General features: G+C 41.5%; 1 protein-coding gene across 7 annotated transcripts in view; it reads right to left on the bottom strand.

Annotated features, from left to right (window-relative positions):
- LOC115059210 (receptor-type tyrosine-protein phosphatase delta) overlaps positions 1–22,691 on the bottom strand; it is a 199,528-nt gene that overhangs the window by 79,136 nt on the left and 97,701 nt on the right. For all 7 annotated transcript variants that reach the window (XM_029526854.1, XM_029526858.1, XM_029526853.1 and 4 more), the window contains one exon: positions 12,797–12,982. In XM_029526854.1, the coding sequence (XP_029382714.1) occupies positions 12,797–12,899 (103 nt within the window). In that variant the 5' untranslated portion in view covers positions 12,900–12,982. The remainder of the gene's footprint in view (positions 1–12,796; positions 12,983–22,691) is intronic.

The raw sequence follows: 22,691 nt of genomic DNA, 5'->3' as shown, positions 1-22,691 counted from the left end.
CTCATTTTTGTTTTTTTTTTTCTCCCCCCTGTCCATTTCATTAGTAATCATTATATTGGTAATGTCACATTGAAACGTATAAGAACTGGTGAACTGGTCCATTTAGTAATGAGAAACCATTTGAGAAGTTCATTGAGAGCAGAAAAAGGAGCATTGCATACTTGAGTGAAGACAAAAATGTCAACAATTCCACACTGATTACTGTTTAACATAAAGGGACTCAAAGCCCTACATCGGTGTAATGAACTAGTAAATGGCAGAAAAATCATGTTTACAGCAGTTCTCCTTTGTGTGTATTTGGAGATAGTTTCACTCTGCAGCATGTAAGGTGACTGCACTGTCATTAATCATTCCACAGGTGCAGGAGCATTGTCACAACTCATATGTCCCTTTGCCACTGCAACCGGAGAGTAAAGTGGAATGGTAGGTAGGCAGTGGGTGTGGGGGTTGGGGGAACAAGTCCATGAAAAACAATTTCCCTTCCCTTCTTCTTCTACACTGAATTTGTCATGAGGGGGAACCAAGTCCAGATTAATTAGATTCCATTTTGTGGTCATCTTCGTTTTAGTTTTATTTTTTTTTCCTCCTTCTGTGACTCTTATTTTTCTTTGTGTTGCCTACAGTCCCTACAACCTTCCCGACACCATTTATCACGTTGCCATCTCAACAGTGCCTTCCCTCTTCCTTGCTGGGAAGCCATTAGAGCATCTCTGCATCGTGGCAGCCAGATTGCATTCCGGTCCCCACTTGCGACATTTATCATCTTTTGTCCTAACTTTTTATCTGCCCCTGCCCTGTGTGAAGCCCTATCTGCAATGCCCACTATAATGAAACTCTGGGAGGTGAGGCTCAAGTAAATAACCTAATTAAACCTAGCAAACAGGGACAAAGGTGAAAAACGCACAAAAGGCCTTTTGTGACAATGCCAGTGGAGGAACACTCACAGATGGCAGTGAGGAAGTTGAAGCCGTGATGTGGCACAATGCCCATGCCACCTTCTCATCTCAGTATTTATAGTACTCCTAGTGGTGCTGTTGTTTCATCCAAAGATGTTCTCTTTCAATGATTTGGAACAGTATAACAGGATATTTATTTTTACATAGAACTAATTGTACATCAAGAAAGGAGCAATGTAAGAAATGTAACACTCCTGTACGAGAGGGAAAATCTCGTACAGGAGGCACAAACATTGAATAATGGCCCCCTTGGAGAAAATCTATCCTTCATTTTCACTCCCTTTCTCTCTTTTCTAATTCTTAAGCAAAAGTTGCGCAAACTCTGATTGGTCTCATTAGGGACAAAATGAATAATGCCAAGCATCATAATTATCGGCACCGCACAAAAGTATTGAGTCGATACAGTAAAATGTCAGGAGGGCATTAGTGGCCAATTATTAATCCATATCAAGCTGGGGTCAACAATTTAATTATCACCTAATCGATATTTCCACATCTTGTACAGATGTAGAGCAGTGACCGGCTAGATAGATCCGCTTTCTGAGATGCCGTGCACAGGGTGGACTGAAAGGAGGCATCTGGGAACAGAAGCAGGGCTGCAGTAAACAGGAACGATCTTTTCTGCATGTGTGACCAAGGGCATACGCTAGAGCTTTCTGAAGTGCTGGACACCGACTCCTATACCTGAATACATTGCAGTGGGGATACAAAAAGGTAGATATACTTGAACTGAAAAACTTTCCTGGGGACCCACAAGCAATTCAGTGCAAATGTTTGTGTCAGTGTGTAGTTATTTTGATTTTCACTCATTACCAAACTCCTAAATCTAAAGTTAGTTTTTTTTATTGTGATGTTGTCCTCACAAGTAACCTTAAGCAGTGATATGACTTTTCATTACATCTTGGTGCAACTTGACCTTGATGAAGTTTAACTTTCTATTAACCCTGAGAAACAGTAGATAATGTAGTGACGTGATGAAATGAAAGCTAAAAACATGCAGTTATTTGTGTATTTATAAACAACTTTTATTATGATCATCAGCAGTGATAGTCTGCTTTCTTAGTACTCACTCTGTTCTCAAAGCAGCCTGAATAATTACTGTCATTGTACCTGAAACAAACTATCTCAAATAATGTCAGTCAAGCCTTTGTGTGAGTGATGAAACAAAATGAATGCTGTGTAACAGGCCCTTGTGGATTTCAAAGACGGTGCACAAAGAGGCATGGCAAAACAAAAGTGGCTGTCTTCCATGAGATAGCATCCATCTTGAGATAAGAATACCGTCTCATGGTTCTGTTTTGCTTTTTGTTTGCTATTATTGTGACTCCCATCTCCATCCCTCAATCGGTTTAGTCACTGTGCATCCAATTGATTACTACTAAGTCGTCTGGACCTGGGTTATTTTTACTACTTATTGCCTTTCTGTGTTTTGCAATGGATTATGATTTTAACAGAGGATTGCATTTTCAGCTCAATTTTCCCGATTCAAAAGACAGTATAGATCTGTATTATTATTCAATATTTTCCACAATAATGTTTTAATTTCCCTTTGCTATACCAGTGATGATGACGATGACGAGAATGACACAGCCAGCAAATAGTAAAACAACCAAAGTGCTTCCCATTGCAAATTCGCTCAATTCTTGTAGCCTTGCAATGTTGATGCCCTGCTTTGATGGAAGTTGGTTGAAGCTGAATTTAAAGACTAAGACTTTCAAGATAAAAGTTGACATTTTTCATTGTGTGCGACAAGAGACTTAAAATAAGATTAAAATGTGACATTCAATCCCATCTGCAATATATTTAATCTTTTTACCTTTGACTTTCATTACCACATTTCAGATCCTTAAAAAAATGGTTGAGATCATTTCATAAGATGTCAGGAACCCTAATCATAGTTGAAGGATTAAACTTGTAGGCTCCAGGATTACTTTTAGGAAATGATCTTTGAGCTCTACCAAAAAAAGAAAAAAAGAAATGAGAGAAAGAAAAAAAAAAAAAACAATGAGAGGGGACTAAGCAGTGAAGAAACATAAAACAAAATCCTGATTACCCATTAATTCATATCACCTCATCTGGTTGAAATGCTTTTGTAAGTCAGCCCATTCTTATAATTTCAATGTTTGCTCTTCCTCCATGTTCCGCTGTCTTTTCAACTTTCCTCTGTTTTGTGTTCACTGTGTTAAGATGTAATCTGTCAGTGTCTCATTGTCTGTTGCAATTGTTATTTACCACACTGAGTGTTAGGGATTCTATTTGTATTCATTTATTTTCATTCTGCCTTACAAACAACATAAACGGCCTTTCTTTTGTATGATAAGTAAGTAGCACATTACTGAGGTAGACATCACAAAAGTTATTTTTAGCGTTGGTTAAAGTAGATTTTCCAGACCATCTGATCAGTGGCTCTCTTTGCCAGTAATGGAGAATGAAAGCATATTATTACACATATGCCATATTGCCCATCTCTTGGTTCCATTTGGTGTTCACTACAGTTCAGTCTGTGTGGAGACCAGCACAATTTTTTATAAATATGCCTCTCAGAATATAAATGCATATACAGCCATATATTGCTACTTTTGCTTTTTGTATGTGTACATAACTACATACCTGAGGAATACACACATATCCCACACTGTAGACAAGAGTGTATAATAGAATGTATACAGTCTATCACACATGAACACACATGAATCTTTTGAAAGATAATTTTTATCAAAGATAAATTTCAAAGCCAATATATTGCCTGAAAATAGAAGTAGAGGAGAACCTATATTTTATGGAGAGTGAGAGAAGTTTTTGTACCGATCGTCTCCCAGATACTTATCTGACCATGTTCAACCCGGCCATTGCACCTGGTAATTGAATAATGTCTCTTGAGTGTGTCCTCCCACTGGAGTTAGCTTAATTTGACCAAAGACTCAAATACGTCTGTTCCTGTGGGAACTAATGGCAAAACTGTAGCCTATCCTTTTCATGGACACCTCTCCTTGAATAATCACAACAGGGGAAAAGCGGAGCCAATTACATTGCTCCGTGTAATGAGAGGCAACAGATCATGTGGTGTGAAATTTCTGTCTTACCCAGGCAGTGGCAAGAGGAATAGTGAGGGAGCGAAAAGGAATCTCCGCGCGACTCTCTGATCATGTGTTATTTTCCTTCCCTCTGAGGGGCATGAGGAAGAGGGTAGGATAAATCTTATTTGGAAGGTGTACTTAAAGAAATCCATGTAGGCACAAATCCTGACATCAAATCTGCTCAACAGCCTTCTCCCCCCTCTTCCCCCACACCCGTGTAAACTCTCTTGAACTGACTCTCGGACTGAGAGAGAAATAAAAAAAAAAAAAAAAAGAGTTGAATGACAATGTTGCACAAGGTGTGACTGAGATTAAATTTAGGACTAAAGTTTTTGTGATGTAATATGCTGGACTGTGTGGCTACCTTCATAGGGCTTTTAACTTTCAAAGAGTTAAATGAGAAGACCTTGCCTACTGAGGGAAATGACCACTCCGACCTGAATTTTGCTGTCTCAGAACCTCCCTGTTATATGTTAATTATCTACATTTAACTTGAAGCATCCTCTATCATGACTTATGTGATGGAAGGGATAGCGGTAATTGAATGGTTGATGAGAGAATGATGAATGGCATTAAAGTTGGCACCAAGGGAGTATTAAAGCTAAGGAGAAACAGACTGTTCATGGATGTTATAATGGATGCTGTGTAAACACCTTGTAAATGCTCAGGGACGCATCTGTGGTTGTGTATGTGGGGAAATGCATAGTCCATGTTTCACATTGTGATAGGCACTTAGAGAGCTGCACCATTAGAAACATTGGCTTGGCTCAGTTTCAACTGTCAAAGACTATGTGTCTGGCTGTGGTGTGAGTGGTGGTTGTGGTGCACTTTCACCTCACACCAGAGGATTTCATTCTCATTTGCCATAACTAATACACTGCACTAAAGCTGTGTGTCGCAATATATCTCGGCTCCTCAAATGGCATGACTCACTTGATGGCACGGAGAAATCAAAGAGGGAGCAGGCGTAAGTTGTGGAGTATGTGTGAGTAAGTGCACAAGAGAGTTAGTTAATGAGTGAGAAAGCAAACAAACAAGTGAGAAGGTGGAGTGAGGGAGAATAGTGACAGATGAAATGTGTTGGCAGAGAAAGACAGCTCTCCAAAGACGGACTTTGAGCACTCACTCCATCACTGCGTCAAATGTAAATCAGCTGTGACAAGAGGCGCTTAGGGCATAAAGATTCCCAATCGACATCAGCATTGGAGTGTGCTGTAGGTAAGAAGGTGGGGTTGCAAGCTTTCTGGCTGGGATTGAGAGATTGCCCTGAGGCACTCCATGGAGATGAATGGTTTAGTCCATTAACCCCACTGCAGAATCTCAACATACCCCACAGGCACACAAATGTGCTGTGCTGAGATCAGTGCAACGTGTCACACTCCTAAGACCCCTGGTGTGAGACCAAAGCTCTGGCCCAGGGCCAGGTGTTAACCACACACAGACGCTGAGAGAATCTAGTGTCTAATGGAACAATTGTGTACTTTAAAAGTGCACAAAAACACTCTCTCCACACACATAGGGTAGGAGAGCTGGAAATTACTCAGTCAAATAATGAATAGATAAACAGTCCCCACACAGACTGTCCTACTATAAATCTTCCTCTCAGCTCTCTTAGTTAGCTGGTTTTGCTTGTGGTTTACAAAATACAGACTAGTTCTTGGACACATGCTGTATCTTACTGAATGCTGTGTGCTTAAGATACACGTTTAAAACCACACAGTGCTGATACCCACTGAAACTGTAATGTTCGGTCTGCTTTACTAAGCAAAATCTTACTCTGCAAAATTGATTAATAAGCCATGAAGGTATTGCAGGCAAACTCATGCTTTAACCTAACCTACGGTAAATGACCATTTATTCTAGGATACCTGTATGCAGAACGTGCTTAATGAGTCAACCCACAGTTGGGAGATAAATCAGCCACGACTCCAAGACTGCACAACAGACAATTTCCACAACATCTTCACTCATGAATACAATGGAGGACATCCATAACCACTGTCATTCTGACATGTTTTTAGAATTTAAAAGCGTTAAATGTGATGTGCTGTATAAAATCTTCATTATTGATCTTCCTGTCTATTTTTATACTGGTGTATTCGGTTCATGTGAGTGTAGCTGATATGTAGTCTCGCTTTTCATTGTACACTGCGGTAAAACATCATCTGTGCAGCGAACTCTGATGTATTTCAGACTTGACTGGTCCAGTAATCCCATTGTTGCAGCTACAGCATCAATCTATTAATTGTACTGTCACTGTGGCAATGCCATGAAACACCTGCATTGTTATACAGTTCACTGGCATAGCGTATGGATGGTGATCAGATTTAGTACATAAGCCAGCAAGGATAGAATCATGCCAAGTGTAAGCCCGGCAGATGCAAAACAGCTGGCATTGTGCTCAGCTCACTGGCTGATCCCGGCTTCAAAGGCATGCTACAAGGTACCCTTCATATGTGTGTGTGTGTGTGTGTGTGTGTGAGAGACTATGTAAGTTTAGACAGCCAGTCTGATGCAGTGTTAACAAGGGCTTGTATTTTATTTATTTATTTATTTATTTTTTTTGATGCTTAAATCAGAACATCAGATAAGGATGTGCCAGGTCAACTGAAATCCATACCATTTTACAGTATGATAGAGCCAGTCATTGCATGTGGAGGTATTCAAATATATGGATTGAGAGAAAGGGATTCTGGGAATTTGATTGCCACTCAAGTCGATTTACACATTGGCTTATACAGTGCTTTTGTCTTGTCAGTATTCCCACTGAGATATGCACTCTGAGAATGTACAGAATGGTTAAATTACCCCACCATTTTCAAGTCAATGTGTCTTGAAGACATAAGTGCACTTAGATATAGCATTAGTGGCTCGGGACTAGCCTTTACATCTGAGCCTGTACATCATCTCCATATTGTATGTGATTCTCCTTCTTCTCCTTGAGAGTGGGACGGTCAGAAGTGTGGTGAAAAATTGCTTGGCTTTTGTGCGACTTTGTGGTCTAAGTGCAAGGCAAAATGACTGCAATCCATAGATGACACTAATGGCCTTAAATACTACACTCTGGTGTAGTTGCCAGACAAATCGGCATTCATGGAGTTAATCATGAGCCTGATACAACCTTTAGACATAATTGCACAGCACATTGCTGACATGGACTTGGTTCAGGCATTCTCAGCCAAAGAAAATGATAATGACTTCTTACTCATTTTGTTCAACCTGCAAGCAAGAAGCATCTTGCATGGCACTGATAACATTGTTTTATCTCAGATTCCCAGTCTTGTTGTAAGGTCTTCATCCAAACAACTAGATGGTAATTAAGTGCTGGCACACTCAGCCGAAGGTGTTTTCACCACATTTATTTGAACAGGATGCGTACAGTCTCCTCTCTGTAGATGTTGATGCTGGTTTTAAGATGTACTGTACTAAGACACGCTTTGAAATGAACGAGTGGAGCCAACAATGAGATTTCCACTTGAGCAGTGTCCGGCAGAATGATAAACGAGGTGCTACACTGTGGGAGGGGATTGAAGTGATTTAAAAGTTGGATCAAAACAGCTATGAGTTTTGCTCACCTCTGCTTCCAAGTAATTTTTTGTGGGTACACAAACACGTAAGATGTGTTTATTTGTGTGTCTGAATCAATGTATACCAAGCAGTGTGTGTGGGGATGAACGTAGGCTGCAGCGCTTAAGAGTACATAGTGTGCGTTTGAATGTGTGCTTGAATTAGTGTGTGTGGTTATATGTTAGCACTGTGTGGGTATGAGTGGAAGAGGGAATAGAATAGATTCAATTTAAATCAAATTAGCATGCAGGGAAATTAAGCAGAGGGATTTAATTTGAGCTGTTGTAAAAATGCTAATTTCAGTACAGCCCGGAAGCTCATATGCAAATACAACACTATTTTACAATAATTCATATTAGCCCAGGCATGCATAAAACACACATATTACAGCCTGATGTCATCCGGGGAATAGACTATCATTAGCTTTTGGACTTACTATAAGGTGATCCTGCTGAGGGGGATCGTGTGCTTGCGTGTGCATGCATTTTGGACTTGTCCGTTTCTCTGTATGTATCAACAGTGTAAATGCTTTATTGCATTTCACGATAACACGATAACAGTTTTTCATAATTCATCATTCTCTTTTTCATTATCATGGCAGTGTGTCTCTCTGTATGTATGCGTGTTCATCCCAGCATGCAACTCACATTTTTAAAGTGTTGTGTGTATCTTTTTACTGAAGACCAGAAGAGGCAGTAGTTATAATCATCAGCATTCCACTCACAAAATGCTAGATTCAGCTGGCAGATGCTGTCATACTGTTAGCACTGTACAACTAAGCAAATCACCCCTAATGGAGCAATACACAATCTTAAATAATAAAGGTATAATTCTCCTCTGCATATTTTTCAATGAACAAAGGGAAACAAAAGAAAACGAAAGTGCAGTTTTTGCTCAGCGACAGAAGAGGAGGGAAAAAAAACCTTCTGATTATTGAGCACACATTCAAATGTGCTGGTCTTCAGGCCGAATTATTGTCCCTCCAGCCACCCCACAGTTTGGTGTTCACACTGCAGTGGCTCAAAGTGCTCTATCAATACACAACTTGTTCTTTTTGTATTGCAAGTTTTATGTTTGCTGGCTCAAAATGGATTGCAACCTCATTAGCTGGATGCTGTGAGTGATTGCATGTGAGTACATGCGTCTGTATTCACAGCTCCTTGTAAATAAGGACAAGTGAGTAAAATTAGGTTTGGGTGTTAACATCTTAGTGTGTAGAGAGGCTAGAGTAACCAGTCAATACACATTTGACATGTTAAAGAGAAGCATTCTGGCACACTGGGATTCACCATGCCATCCATCAGCAAAGGGGAGAAATCAATTAAAGCACTGTTGAGGCCAGATTTGACATGGTCCAACGCAGTGAGTGTTAAGACCGGCTAAACCTGTTTGTACCTGTTTTCCCTACAGATGATTGTTAATTAAAAAAAAAAAAAGAATATTAACAATAATAGTAATTTTCACTTTTCAGTTCCTTCTGTAATGTAGCTTGATCTTTAGAGGTTGATGTATGTATACTGTAGCTCAGTCACAAAATGAGGCGTGTGGGAAACATTCCACTAACACACATTGTAAGACACTTTTTGCTGGGCCTATGAAACAAAGTCTATCATGTTGATGAACATCCAGGTTATTTAGCGACATTTTTCACACCAAGAGTTTTAGTCACCCCTGCCCAGGTTTAGATGTTAAATAATTCCAGAGCTCCTCTCATCTCCCAGTGTTTCCTTTTTGTGCTACTGTTCAGCAAGAGACGCAGGAATTGTTTGTTGCCTCCCTGCTCTCTCTTGCGCTCTGTCCCCTTGGCTCACCAGGGACAATTATGCCTCTCTTTCAAGCTATTGCCAAGCCCAATTTGCCACACAAATTAAATGGGACGCATTTGAAGAGCGAGGGGACAGGGTGAAGGAGAAAACGAGAGAGAGCAACAGAGAGAGAAGGCCAAAGACAAAACAATGACAGAGTGAAAACAAACCAAAAGGCCAACCAGAGGAAAACAGCTACACAAGCCTTTAAATGATATTTGAATTTGTTATGTTCCTCCCAGCGAGATGCAGGTCTCATTTTGCAAAAATTTGCAGAAGGAACACATTAGGGAGCACTCCGACTACTACCCTACCAGAAATGTATGTTTATTAGGAGGGGTTGATTGGCATTTTCCTTGAGAGAGGGCTGCAGTGGCCAGTGTGGGGTAGCAAGTAGGACTGGCTCAGAGAATCATGCCATCTGTTGAGCAGGCCGACTCAGCCATTTTCTGCTCTCGCATGTCTCATATCCTCCACCATATCCACAGCCGGAGGCAAGCTCACACCCAAATGGATCCCGAGCGCCAACAGAGGGCAGCTTTCCCTTCGGAAATGCAATTGGATTTTGGTGCCGTGGGGTTATTTTGGAGCGGACAAAATTGAGTGGAGGTCTCTTCGGTCCCCAGTGCACACCACAGATGGGGAGAGAACCCCAGAGTGTCTGGGCTGCTTATGCATATGCAGTAGCACAGTAGAGGAAATTAAGGAGCTTCTGAGGTGCTGGAAGGGGCTATTGCACTGCTTCCAAAAAGCAAGCGGAGAAGGTGGGGAGAAGACAAAGACGCAGGCAGAAAAGCAGTCAAAAGCAAAAGCCCCAAAAAAAGAAATGAGGAGAAAATTGGCAAGAGAGTGATTAGTACCAAAAAACAAAAGATGGGCGTTAGGAAGGGGGAAGAATAAGCAAATGCATCTGGGAGTGCAGGAGCAGAATGGAGAAAAGATAAATCCCAGGGCTAATGTGCAAGGCCTGAAGTAGTTCTTTCTATGAGCAGACTCTCGTACCTTGCTCACAGATAAGACACACACCTCATCCCTGTGACTTCCCTGACCCCCACACAGCCCCTTCGTCATTAACAGACAGGCACTGTGGCTACCTGATGGTAAGTTTGTTTTGGCTTTGAAATGGTGAACCAGCACAGCTGTCTCAGTAGGGTATGGAGTAGCAGCAGCTGCTAACACACAGTTAAAGGAAGGGAGTTGTTGGATGGTGAGCAGAGAGGCGTCAAAATTTGGGGGTTGTTGACGACACTTGTGCAGGTCTCTGTTACATTTGTGCTGAAATGTGACTGTGGAATGTCTGGACACATGAGAGTGGAAGTCTTGTCGAGACAGCTGTCAAAAGGAAGGTTTAGGCAACAGTAGATTTTTTTTTTTTCTCCATCATCAAATGCTATTATGTAAATTCACACTAGACTGTGGAAGATGGGAGATTCTGTGAAGATAGCTACTAAAAAGCCCCCTCAATGCTAACATTTATCGACCATTAATGCCATTTTGGGAAGGTCCCGTAATTAAATTGTGTCAATAAATCCTGGAGCTGCCCATAAAACTGGGGATAAAGGGAGAATACATTTCTCCATTTGCCGCTCCCCTGCTGTGAGACATATGTGGCAGAGGAGTGGGGGGAAAAACAAAACACATTTGAACAGATTGCAGGGAATGTTTCTAAAGCACAAAGTTGAAAAGCTCACCCATCAATTTCACTTTGTGTGGCTTTGTTGTATGTGACCTTGGGTGAGTGATCCCTTCATTCAGAGATATTCAGCTGAACTGAGGGGATTTCAGGTGGTAGTAAGGGAGCAATAAAACTTTTATTCATCCTTCTGTGACTCCAGAGGCTAATGATTCATGGATCTTAGTATAAAAAAAGAGAGGGTGGCAGAGGAGGGATGCTGTGGTGCAGGACCAGAGCTCAATGAGGTTTGAAAACTGTTGTTACACATCAATGGGCAGGTGTCTGATGTCAAGTAACTCAATTCCAATGACTTCTCATCATGAGATTCTCTGCTGAGGCCTGAGCATTTCTGGTTCACATGATAGATTCTGCAGGAGAAAAACGCTGTTGGAAATTGAATACATTTTGATATTCTTTTGAGCTGGATCTCATAAAGCAAAGGTATTTCTTTGTATCATTTCTTTGTAGAGTGCGAGCAGGGTGTGTACAACGTATTCAGAACATCGTAAGATTCCTTTCTGTAAGGTTAATCATAATATTGTCATAATGCAACAGATATATATTTAGCAAATTTCTTAAAAGGCAAAACAGAAATATGTTGTCAAAATTATTGTACCCTTTGCTGTGACACTTAAAATTTAGCTCAGGTGCCTTTATTTTTCTTGATCATCTTTTTTCTGTCACTGAGTTAAACTTGGACTCTCATTTTCTTTTGTTTGCCATAAAACATGCAGAAGCAAGTATATCGTTCAAAGACATGCAATATTCCAACAGGAGTGATTTAGTTGGAGTAGACTGGTAAGAACCCAACAGCACAAAGATGTTTCTGATTGGAGTCCATCTGTGGCAAGTTTAATTGATTGCATATGTCTTACACAGACACCTGACAATGAATGTTCAAGAAAAAAAACTGGACCTGAGCTGAAAGGAGATGTCTGCAGTGCTCCATGAATGGATTTAGTTAAGGCACAGATTTGGGGGAGACTTCGTGAGTCCATAATTCTCAAATTAAGTAAGAACTAGCCAAACTCAACAATGGAGGGGGGCTTTATGCAAGAGGTGACCCAGATGGACAAGCTCCAGAGACCCTGTGTAGAGATAGAGATAGCCACCTGAAATAAATTTCAAGTGTCATAGCAAAGAATCTCAATCAAGCTCAATGTGATATTTTAGTTTACTTTTTTTTTTTATAAATATAATGAAATTTTCTTTGTCATTTTAACATGCGTGTTGTTTGAGGGATAAAATTATTTGTTTGATTCTTCGCAAATCAAACATTCAAATGAAATAACAATGAGCAAAGTAATATTCCCTCAACTGGATTATTTTCAAATACGGATTTGGTATTTCCTCCCCAAGATTTTACTCTACACAAAAAGAGCTTTAAAATGGAATTAATTTGCTAAACCCTTGACTTCACTGAGTTCATTATTTGAATTTTTTATTTTCTTATTTAAATAACCTTATAAGATTTCTGTTATAAGACATGAACATCTTATACTAGTGGAATCAAAATAGTGTATTGGTAATATCATCACATGATGTGTTTTGTTAAGGAAGATTTATACAATTTAGGTGCATGAGCTTTATGTGATGTATTTGTGTTTGACCACTTAAATAACAGTAACACAACTTCAAATTCCACCCATGCAACACCATCCCAGTCCAGCAGGACACAGCACTTGAGGCCCATGTGAAAGCCAGTGGTCCACTTACTTTGAGCATCGGCGAGGTTGAGGAGCAGACCCAGGACAAGCAGCAGCGGCAGCAGCAGCGTGGGTCTGGCTCTGTGCATGGTGGGACAGCTTGGCACCAGCATGCTTTGGCAGCCTCGGTGGCACTGGCTCACAGAGCCCTGTGAGTCAGTCTGGTCTGATTTCTCAGATGCAGGGTATTCACAGCCTATGCAAGGCAAGGAGGGAGAGGGAAGGAGGAGGGAGGGAAAAGAGAGAGAGAGAGATGGACTGAATGAAACAAAGCTGTTTGGCTCCACGGGTTTTATCTATCCTTGCACATTTCTGACATACCCCCACACAGCCTCGGCTGGAGCTGACAGAGGATAGGAAGAGGCTGATGTGTTCACGGGGTATGTTCTGACAGTTCTCTAAATGGAATAGTCACTTCACACAATGTGTGCGCACGTGTACATGAGAGGGAGTGAGATAGACAGTGCAAGAGATAGAGGGAGAAACCACACAGATGAAAGCGTGAACTAATAAGATTTTGTCTTCACAGCTTTGGTCGCGAGCACCAATTAAATATGCTGGATAATAAGAGCACATTTTAAATCCTCCTCAGATCAGCATTGATATCTGTTTCACTTGAAAAGAGAAAGTAGTCAGGGAATACAGGAAATATTAATAAATGCTGAAAGCCATTTTGTAGCTCTTTATTTGTGCGTTGAAGCAAATTTGCCCATTTAGAGAATGCAGAGACTTTCTTGAATATTTTTCTTTAAAGTACAATGCAAGATATGAATGCAGCCTTTTCTGAAGCACACATTTATGCTACTTACACCGCATCTAATCCACAGGAGATGCTTTAAGAGCTCTGTGGCAATACAAAGTGATGGAGTCAGTTAGCTTCAGCATACACACAAACACAAACATTTTCTTTATCCAGTACTGCTCAACTAAAAATAAAATTTTTAAGACAGTGTGCTCAAGTGTTGCCATTCACGTTTAAGCCTTTTATCGAAGGGCCACTACATGTCTGTAAAATCAATGTGATACAGTGAGCTAGTATTAGCTGCAGACTGGCTCTGTCCCTTGTCATCTATTTACTTAAGCCAGTGCTTGATCCTTTGTGATGGATGCTCTGCAGTAGTCTTCAGCTCATAGCACGGCTCTCAGCTAATCCAAGTGTGTGAGCTTTGATGACACACTGTACTGCTGGTTAGCATGCTATCAAGTTTGCCTGCATTGTTCAGCAGGATGCTATTGTTTCTGCTGTGACGGCTGGTTGAGGCAGATAGTTTGTGTACCATGGCATTTCAGATACTGTTTAAGCCGTGAGCTCAAACACACATTACATGTCTTGAGGTTTTGGAGTTCTACAGTTTCAGTGACTTTCTATTCAGAAGGCTGTGATTATAAATCCGTTTGCTAGAAATATTTATTGAACTGTTTATCTGCAGATTTGACCGCCACCCACGAGGAGTAGGGGGGAGGAAAAAAAGAAAAACAAGCCCCCCTAAGCCCAATCAGTAGGCCCTATGATGACAAAGTACCTCATTTCCCTGTTACCAATCATCCTCTTTCTCGCTCCCAGCTCTCCCTCTTTCATTTCTGTGGGCTGTAAATGGCAGAAAAGACGGGAAGATAGCACACCTGTCACACTCGATTTGTGCTGGGGGGAGATAGACACGACTACCTGTCTCTAAGCGCCGCAGGGCTAGAAGCAAGCGCAAGAAGCGGAGGACGTGTGGCGAAGGGAATCAATTTGAAGCAATCTCATCCCCCACTCACACCACCTCCAACAAACACACACGCTTCTTACAAACACAGATGTGTATACATATACATACATTTGAGCAAGCTAGGTATTAGATATTTTCACATGAGTAGCGTTTGTAGCGACTGTGAATTAGATTAGAATCAATTGGACTGGAACACTCTGAGCAGGGTGTGAATGGATAGGAATGCAGTGTGATCCATACATAGTGCAAGTAAGGTTGTCTGTCCCCTCCAGTTATTGTTTAATGCATCCACCCCTGCAAATCTAAGTGATAGCCTTTGAGTTAATTAATGAAGTGTGAGCTTCTATAATGGCATGGCGCACCCCACCCCCCTCCATTCATCCCATCATGGAGACACACCCATTTACACACACCATTTGCATTCTCTCTCATTCGCCCTAACACTGATGTGTGTATGCGCGCACACACACACAGGCAGATAGAAGCAAATAAGACCATCTGAATGTTATGCAACCACCAAAAGATGCTGTGCCATCAAAGAACGCCAAACTTTGATTTATGTCCAAATGAAAACTGTTATGTTTGATCATTTGTGATGTTAATATCCATCAGAAAATAGCTGCCAAACCAGGAGGAAAGGCAGCATTTTACCATGTAGTTGGCTTTTGATAACAATTAATTTAACCTTAGTAATGCGCCTTTTTGAATAAAATATTGTGCCCTTGCAAGTAGAAATACAGGTGCATGATTTCAACGGCCCTTTCCATTTCCTTTATTTCAGATAAAAGCACTCTCTCAAAGGCAGGACCTCCTTTGACCATTTTATCCTCAACATGGCCATTTTGTGTTGCACCCTACACCTCCACTTTCATACACTTGGTAACACTGATGCCTTCCATTGAACACTTATTACAATAGAGAGAAAAAAACAATCTTGTCTTTCTTCCTGAGCCCCCGGTGGTGTTATTGTGTTCCCATTCAGTGGTGCTTCATTCAAAGGATTTTGCTGCTGATAGCAATCGTGCATTATTAAACAAAGCCTGACAACATGCACAATGTTAATTAGAATAGGGGGGAGTGTGTGGCAAGAAAGAGAAAGGGGCCGTTGAGCTGTATACTCTCACTCCTTCACCATGATCCTTATCAAAATGTGGAAGAGAAGAGGGGAGGTGGTTCTCATTTGGGCGTATGTGTTTGGTATTCTGGTCTATTTAGATGAGTGACATCATTAAGGTGGAAAAAAGAGTCCATATTTATCTTATAAAGTGCTGCCATACTGCAATACACTTATTATGGGAAAGAATGCAGGCAGAATTGTTATGAGATTTCCAGAGTAGCAAGTTCACAACATCAGCTTCACGCCAATTGCGTCTTTCCATGTTCTTTCACATGCTGTAATGTCTTGGCAAAGCGAGAGCAAACCAGTGGGAAACAAATGCTGACATGAAAATGCGACTGAACCAATTCAACATGGGATTGAGCATCGCAGTTGCATCACGTGGTGCTCATCCTTCGTGCAAGTTGACTAATTTCACTGTGGCCAGCTCTAGGGAATTTTAACAGGGTGTTTTATATTTCAGGCTCATGCACAAACTGAATTAAGCTTCAAAGAACTAGTGTAGCTAAGGTATGTTATCCTAATGGACCAAAGCCGCCACAAAAATGCCACCAAATCTATTGAAGCCAAACCCTCTGTAATTAGCCCAACACATGCAAGGGTGCAAAGCATGGCAAAACTGCCAAGGATGTGATCCATACTGCTTTGTGTTTAAAAAAAAAAAAAGTTGCCTGGTATCATGGCCAGCCAGGCGGAGCAAATACGAATTTCCTTCACTTTATGAGACAGGACTTGTATTTCCCTCTGGACTAACAGAGTAAAAGAATGCAGTAATTACCCCCGACGTGCACACTTTCAAAATACAGCGATATACATGGTTCCAGCACTGAGCAAGCAGGGCAGGCTGCTGTGTTAGTACTGCAACAATCTCTATGATCCCTCTTTTTAACTTTGTCCAGATGATGAGAGAGGCCTAATTTCTGTTCTGACGCTAAGTAGCAGTGAGTTGACATATTGTGGACAGGAGTTGATGTCAGCAAATTCCACCAGCCTCCATTCTCTTTTGACATAATACATAATTAAACTGTTCTGTAACATAAGACCCCGATGAGGGCATGATAGATGACGTTTGACAAATAAAACATTGTGTGCTGAAGAGTTATGACATCTTTCATTCTGACCAACTAATATTGAAGCTTTGCATGTGCTATCAAAGAAATCAAACGATATCTGTGCTTAAATTCAGAAACATTACTGTAAATTGAGATTAGGGTTTTAATGTTTAGCTTTGTTGTTGTATATTTCTTCATTACATTTTATTAATCAGAGCTTATGCTCAATACAAATACAGTAGAAACTCCATTTATCCTTATTACACAGAACGCGATGGGACACACACACACACTATCAGACACTATCTAATGATTACAAACCAGCTACACTGGTGTAACACATTGCTTTTGCAGATAATACTCATATTTTACACACAATTATTCATTTGAACAGGGTGTCCAGAAATGCCAGACTTTGAAAAAGGGGTGAAAATATGAACATAATGTTAAATAATTGAGCGGCACTCATTAATAACTTACTTCTATGTAATGCCTGATGATGTTGAAAGCCTTTTGTTACTTTTTTCACTCTTTGATGCCCCTTTGTCCGAGCATTGACCTGTAGTGTTGGGATGGCTCAGAAGAAGGCAGCTAGAGGAATAACATAATATGCTAACAGACTTGATAATGAGAAGAGTTAAGAGTAAAGTACCAGGCTATATTCACTTGTCATATTAACCACAAGGTCAAAGGGCATACACAAGGGCACAGGTTACTGCGCACTAGCATTCTCCACATTCACCAGCACTGGGAACAGCAAAGCATGGCTTTCGGTGACAGACATCCACTCATTGTGCCTTCAGGGTTGTTTGAAATATCATATGACCAGATTTATAAAAATAAGCTCATTTTAAGCACAGCTCCCCACCCACATAGCTCTATGCCCACCCATTTCCACTTTAAAATCCCCACTTCCTCAACAAGATATTGGGAGTTTTGGTTTAAGTCCCGATGTGTTTTCCACGCTGGCTACAGAAATGTTTTGTTTTTTTCTTGCTTTTGGTACTTTTTCCTTTAACAGTAAAGTAAAAAGTTCACAGCATAAAGTCGCTCTTTTATGTGTTACTCATTTTTCATGACCACTCTTGTTTTTCCCTTGTCTTTACTCTTTTTTCCTCAACTGCGGCTTTTTTCTTCTGCCCTCAATGGTGTGATTTAAGACCAAGTGACAAGGCCGTTTCTCACACATCGCTCCCGATCAGCCAGCATGTGTAATACCATCCCTCAAGCTAAGCTAAGATATGCCCTCCAGTGTAGCCTCTACATGAACGACCCTGACAACCACACATCAGAGGAGTTTATTTGCTATACTTATTTATTTACTCCTTCTGCCTCCCTTCTTGCCACCCCTGACCTTGCTCAAACAAGTCTTCCATGATCATAAGCTATCCTTTGGGTGGTATATCCTGACTCAATGTTTGAGGAAGTCGGGGGTTTATTGTTTTGCCTCTAAGCTTCACTAATTTTTGACAAGAAAAGGCTGCCAGTGCTGGGGTTATGTCTTGTTTTCCTATGAATGAATCACCCAACATGAAACACACAGCAGGAAGCTAATTGGGTTTGCTGACATTTGTCTGTCTAATAATTGGTTTGAAAGCACCTGCTGCGGCTTTAGTTCAAGGAAGTTATCACAATTCCATCTCAATTGTGTGTCCATTTCATAATACCGAGTGATTTAAAAGCCATCCGTCCTTTATTGTCAAGAAAATGAACTGGGCTTTAAATGTTATTTTGCACTGTTTGTGCTGAGACGTGTTCAACTGACATGTGAACACTGTCATTAATCAGATGATATTGTTGGGCCTTTTCTTGTAGTTGTCCTACAAGCAAGTAAAGGTTACAAATCTTAAGCATAGACTTCCATAAAACAACTCTGTTTTGGAGAAAAAAACAAAAAACAAAACATGGGTCAAGGAGCCTTTTGTTTCAATTTGGAAACAGTTACGTTGTTTGGGTGCAAAGAGCAAGGTAGTGTCCTCATGCGAATTCAGCCCACGCAAACTGACCTTGGGCATACACTTCAGTAACTAAAATGACCACATAGCATCAGCTTGCTAACACTCCTCCTCCTCCCACTCATCCCGGGTGCTCTTTTGTTTTCAACAGCCTCTCCATGACTTTTCTCTGTACCTGGTCTACCTCACCACTCTCGCGCGCTCTCTTTCTCTATTTCTCCCTCTTCGCCCATCTTTCTCTCTCATCTCATCCCTAGAACCGTGTTTCCCAGCAGCTGTTGGGTTCAGATGGATGGTCCCCACAGTACAAGACCCTGACCTGTAGTCTAGTGACTGATTATCCCAGTGCCCTGTTGTGCTGCTCCCTGAACGCATACCAACACCCACACCCCCTCCCCACACACACGCACAAGGTTATGGAACTATTGGATAAGCTAGCGGGACACTGGGGAGATGAAAAGAAAAAAAAAAAAACACCAAAGCAACATTTTTCAATCTTTCTGCATGTTTGGATAACTTCCTTTGACCTTGATGACACTCGTCGCCACACTTCCTATTGAACTGTGATTGACAGTGCTAATGGCAGCAGATAAAACCACAGCCTAGTACAATCAGCCTTTGGCTAAGCATGTGAGCTGTGTAAACCATTCAAATGATTGTTGGCTTATTGGAAAGCCTTCTCTCGTGCTATGTTTGCTTGTCACAGTGTGGCCAGCTTCCATAGTACAAGCATGTGCCACTTGGGTCATGCTTGACCTTGCGCATCAGCATTTAGTACAAGCAAAGAACTTGTTATCATGCAAACAGGCTGAATCTTGAAGAGTCTATTGTATCGGGAGCAGAGTGTGTGACAGGATGGGGGGGAAATGAGAAAAATGGTAGACGCAGCAGCAGCAGCCAACCTAGAATGGCTGGGATTAAATTTACGCCGCATGAACAGGGGAGGGCTAAATCATGTTACATATTATGAACCAGAAAAAAGGAAAGGGGAGTGAGAGGGGTGCAGAGCAGAGGGATGGAAATATAATGGATAAGGCGAGCAACGAGGCATAGAGAGAGAGAGAGAGAGAGAGGTGGTGAGAGAAAGGAGAGGACAGAGGAAAGTAATGTGGAAGGAGGGGGAGAGGAGCATGCACTGTAGGGTTGAGAGCGGGAGAGGTGGAAGTAGAGGGAGGGTAGCAAGGGAATGTGCCTTTCTGCCAGCTTTTCTCACGCTCCGTCTGTGCTTATATGCCAAACACGGGCAGAGTGAGAGAGGCAGAAGAGAGGATGGAGGGATAGAGAGAGAGGAGGCGGACCCTTCTTAACAGCAGATGATAGTTGGGAAGCCACTTCGGCAGTCGAAAAGGCATTGGTTCCTGAAAGAAAGCAACTAGAGAGCTGACAGCAGGTGAAAGAATGAGAGAATAAGAAAGACTGCTCATGTAAACTCTCCTCGCCCTCAAAAACACAAACTCAAGATCGAGTCCACATCCAATCAAATAGATGCAGCAAACAAGCAACTCCTACACATACATGCTCACAAATGTAAACTTGGGCGTTCCTGTGCACAAATAGACACATACAAGCAGAGCACAGGCACGCATACCCTTTGCGCCACATGCTCCTGGCACTTTGACATCTACCCCCAGCACTGCAACGATCTGTGGGAGGATGAATAATCTCACTTCCGTGAGGCACAGAAAATGAGAGAGAGGAAGGAGGGTGAGAGGGAGGTTGTTCCCAGCCTGAGCTCACGCCGTTTTATGGAAAACACAGAGTTCTCTGACAGACCAAGCAGCATTCCGCTGCCACTCGCCGGCACGGCAGAAAAAATCAGAACACAGCACTATTGAAAATAACAGAATAATTCAGCATCATGTTGCCCCCTAATACATACAACGTAAGACAACAACAATATGCTTCCTTATCGTTTTGAAACAATTGAACACCAAGGTGCATTGTGTGGTCGTGACATTTCAGTGCCTTTTGCACACAAGCCAGGCCGTTTGGTATGTAAATGCACTACTTAGGCGTACATGAAGGATGTAAAGGAGGCGCTTGGGGCATACATGCTACACTCGTAGGGCAGCAAAATAATTAAAATGCCAAGTGTCTTGCATTATCTAAATGCTAATTTCCCTTGATATACCCTGAGCCAAAATGTAATGCCACATTATGGGTTCTGTAGTGCACTAAAGAAACTCCGCAAATTTTCCTTCAATTAGTGTAGCACACAGTTTGCTATCTTTTACCCAAGGTGATGTGCTTGTTTTCCTTTGGGCACTCATCATGAGGCCATAGTGTCAATTCATGTAGATTTCTTAAGTAGTTTTAGCACCTCTGTGTCTAATCACTGGTCACTACGCTAAATTAGGAAGTGATAATGTTGCTGCACTGCAATGAATTCTATGGAGTATTAAGTCACTTTCTCCAACCAGTGTTATTCCATGTCACTGTAGTCTGGGTATGTGCCGAGGAAATAGCTGGTCAAGCAGTTCTTGCTTTTGAATGTTTTGGTGACACTGGTGTTTTACCCATGGCTCAGATTTGATAAGAAAGACTTGAGTCAACAACTGAAAGAACAGACAAGCAGCATTAGAACCAGCAGCTTATCAAAGGTTTTTGCATGAAAATACATCTGTGCCAACAGGGAGGGGAATGCGACAAAAAGTATTATCACAGATATGAGATGTTTTTGCTGAATACACAGATAGGGGAGAAATTGTGTTGTTCCTGCCTTTCCATCTATATCCTGATAAGACTGTCAAAGGACATGGTAGGTGGGGATGAACAGCATTTTAGAAAGCTCCTTCAATATTTGAGAGGTTTGAGTGTTCTTACTAAAGTTTACTGAACGCTTTGATGTGGGCACTGCTGATTAATAGATTTGAAAAGCTAAACTTTTTTTTCCCCCATTTCTTGGGCGCCCTTGAAAGGAGGTTTAGCCAAACTAAGCTATTGTTCTCATGAAAGGCGTTTTACACTGCTTGTGCAACTTAGTCGAGGGAAAGCAATGGTTCACCCTAAGGCAAAGGCAACAATTTCCCCACTGTCGCTTCACTAAGACGAATGCTGGCCATTGCTGCGTTAGCAACCAAACAAGAACAGTTCCCCGTCAGTGATGGTATATTGTAGTGCATGAACAAAACATTTTATTATGCTACTGAAAATGAATGAATTTTTTCTCCAGACTAATATTTGAGATTGAAATTCAAATCAAATTCCACCTTCAAACAAATGCCAGTAGAGGAAGTTAGAATTATTTTTCAAAAGCCTGGCATCAAGGAAAATGCATAGTTTGACATTTTGGAAGTGTTGTCCTCTCCCTCTGTCCTCATTTAAAATATAATTAACTTGCTTATCGTCACAAAAATACGTACAAACCCACATCACACAATAGTCTTTTTTGTTCTACATCTAACATCCTCTTAAAGACCTTTCTCGAAGTGCCCCCAACCCAATGCGGTCCACCCCCAAACACTCACAAACATGATTAAGACACTTTCAAGCTTGACATTGCCATCTCCCATGCTGTCAGTGGCCCTCACTGGGAGTCGCTGTTGACTGACTGCCTGGATGTGCCTTATCATTAACAGGGCTGCATGTGCCACCACAGAGGGGCTTTGATGACAGAAACCAAGGTCCCAATGCTTGCCCCTCCCAATTTGCCTGCCCAAGTGTCATCTAAATGAGATAGGGCCCAGGAGCTAAGGGATTAGGCACTGCATAATTACCTATTTAAAGACCCTAATTGAGCATTTCATTAAGAGACTGGCACTGAGATTTTGCCAGGGAGGGTACTACAGGGAGAGAGACGTATTTGTCAGCGCATGGATGCGTGCATGCTCGTTTGCATGCGACTTTGGGTGGCTAGTGTGAGTAAGTGGGTGTGCACGCGTCTGTGCGCTTTGTAGCTGCAGCACACGGACTTGAATTCAAGGGTTACCTTGTCAGCATGCTGGGCTCTGGCTTTTTTTTTTTTTTTTTGGTCTGTGTGTGTGTGTGTTTACATTGCACTTACACACTTTGGAACATGACTGCGTCAATCCAATAGTAATTCACCTTTAGATACTGACTGATGATCATA

This window comes from Echeneis naucrates, chromosome 18 (genome assembly GCF_900963305.1).
Source record: "Echeneis naucrates chromosome 18, fEcheNa1.1, whole genome shotgun sequence".
NCBI lineage: Eukaryota > Metazoa > Chordata > Actinopteri > Carangiformes > Echeneidae > Echeneis > Echeneis naucrates.
The sequence above is the reverse complement of the archived record's forward strand: the minus strand, read 5'-3'. Positions and strand labels throughout refer to the sequence as shown.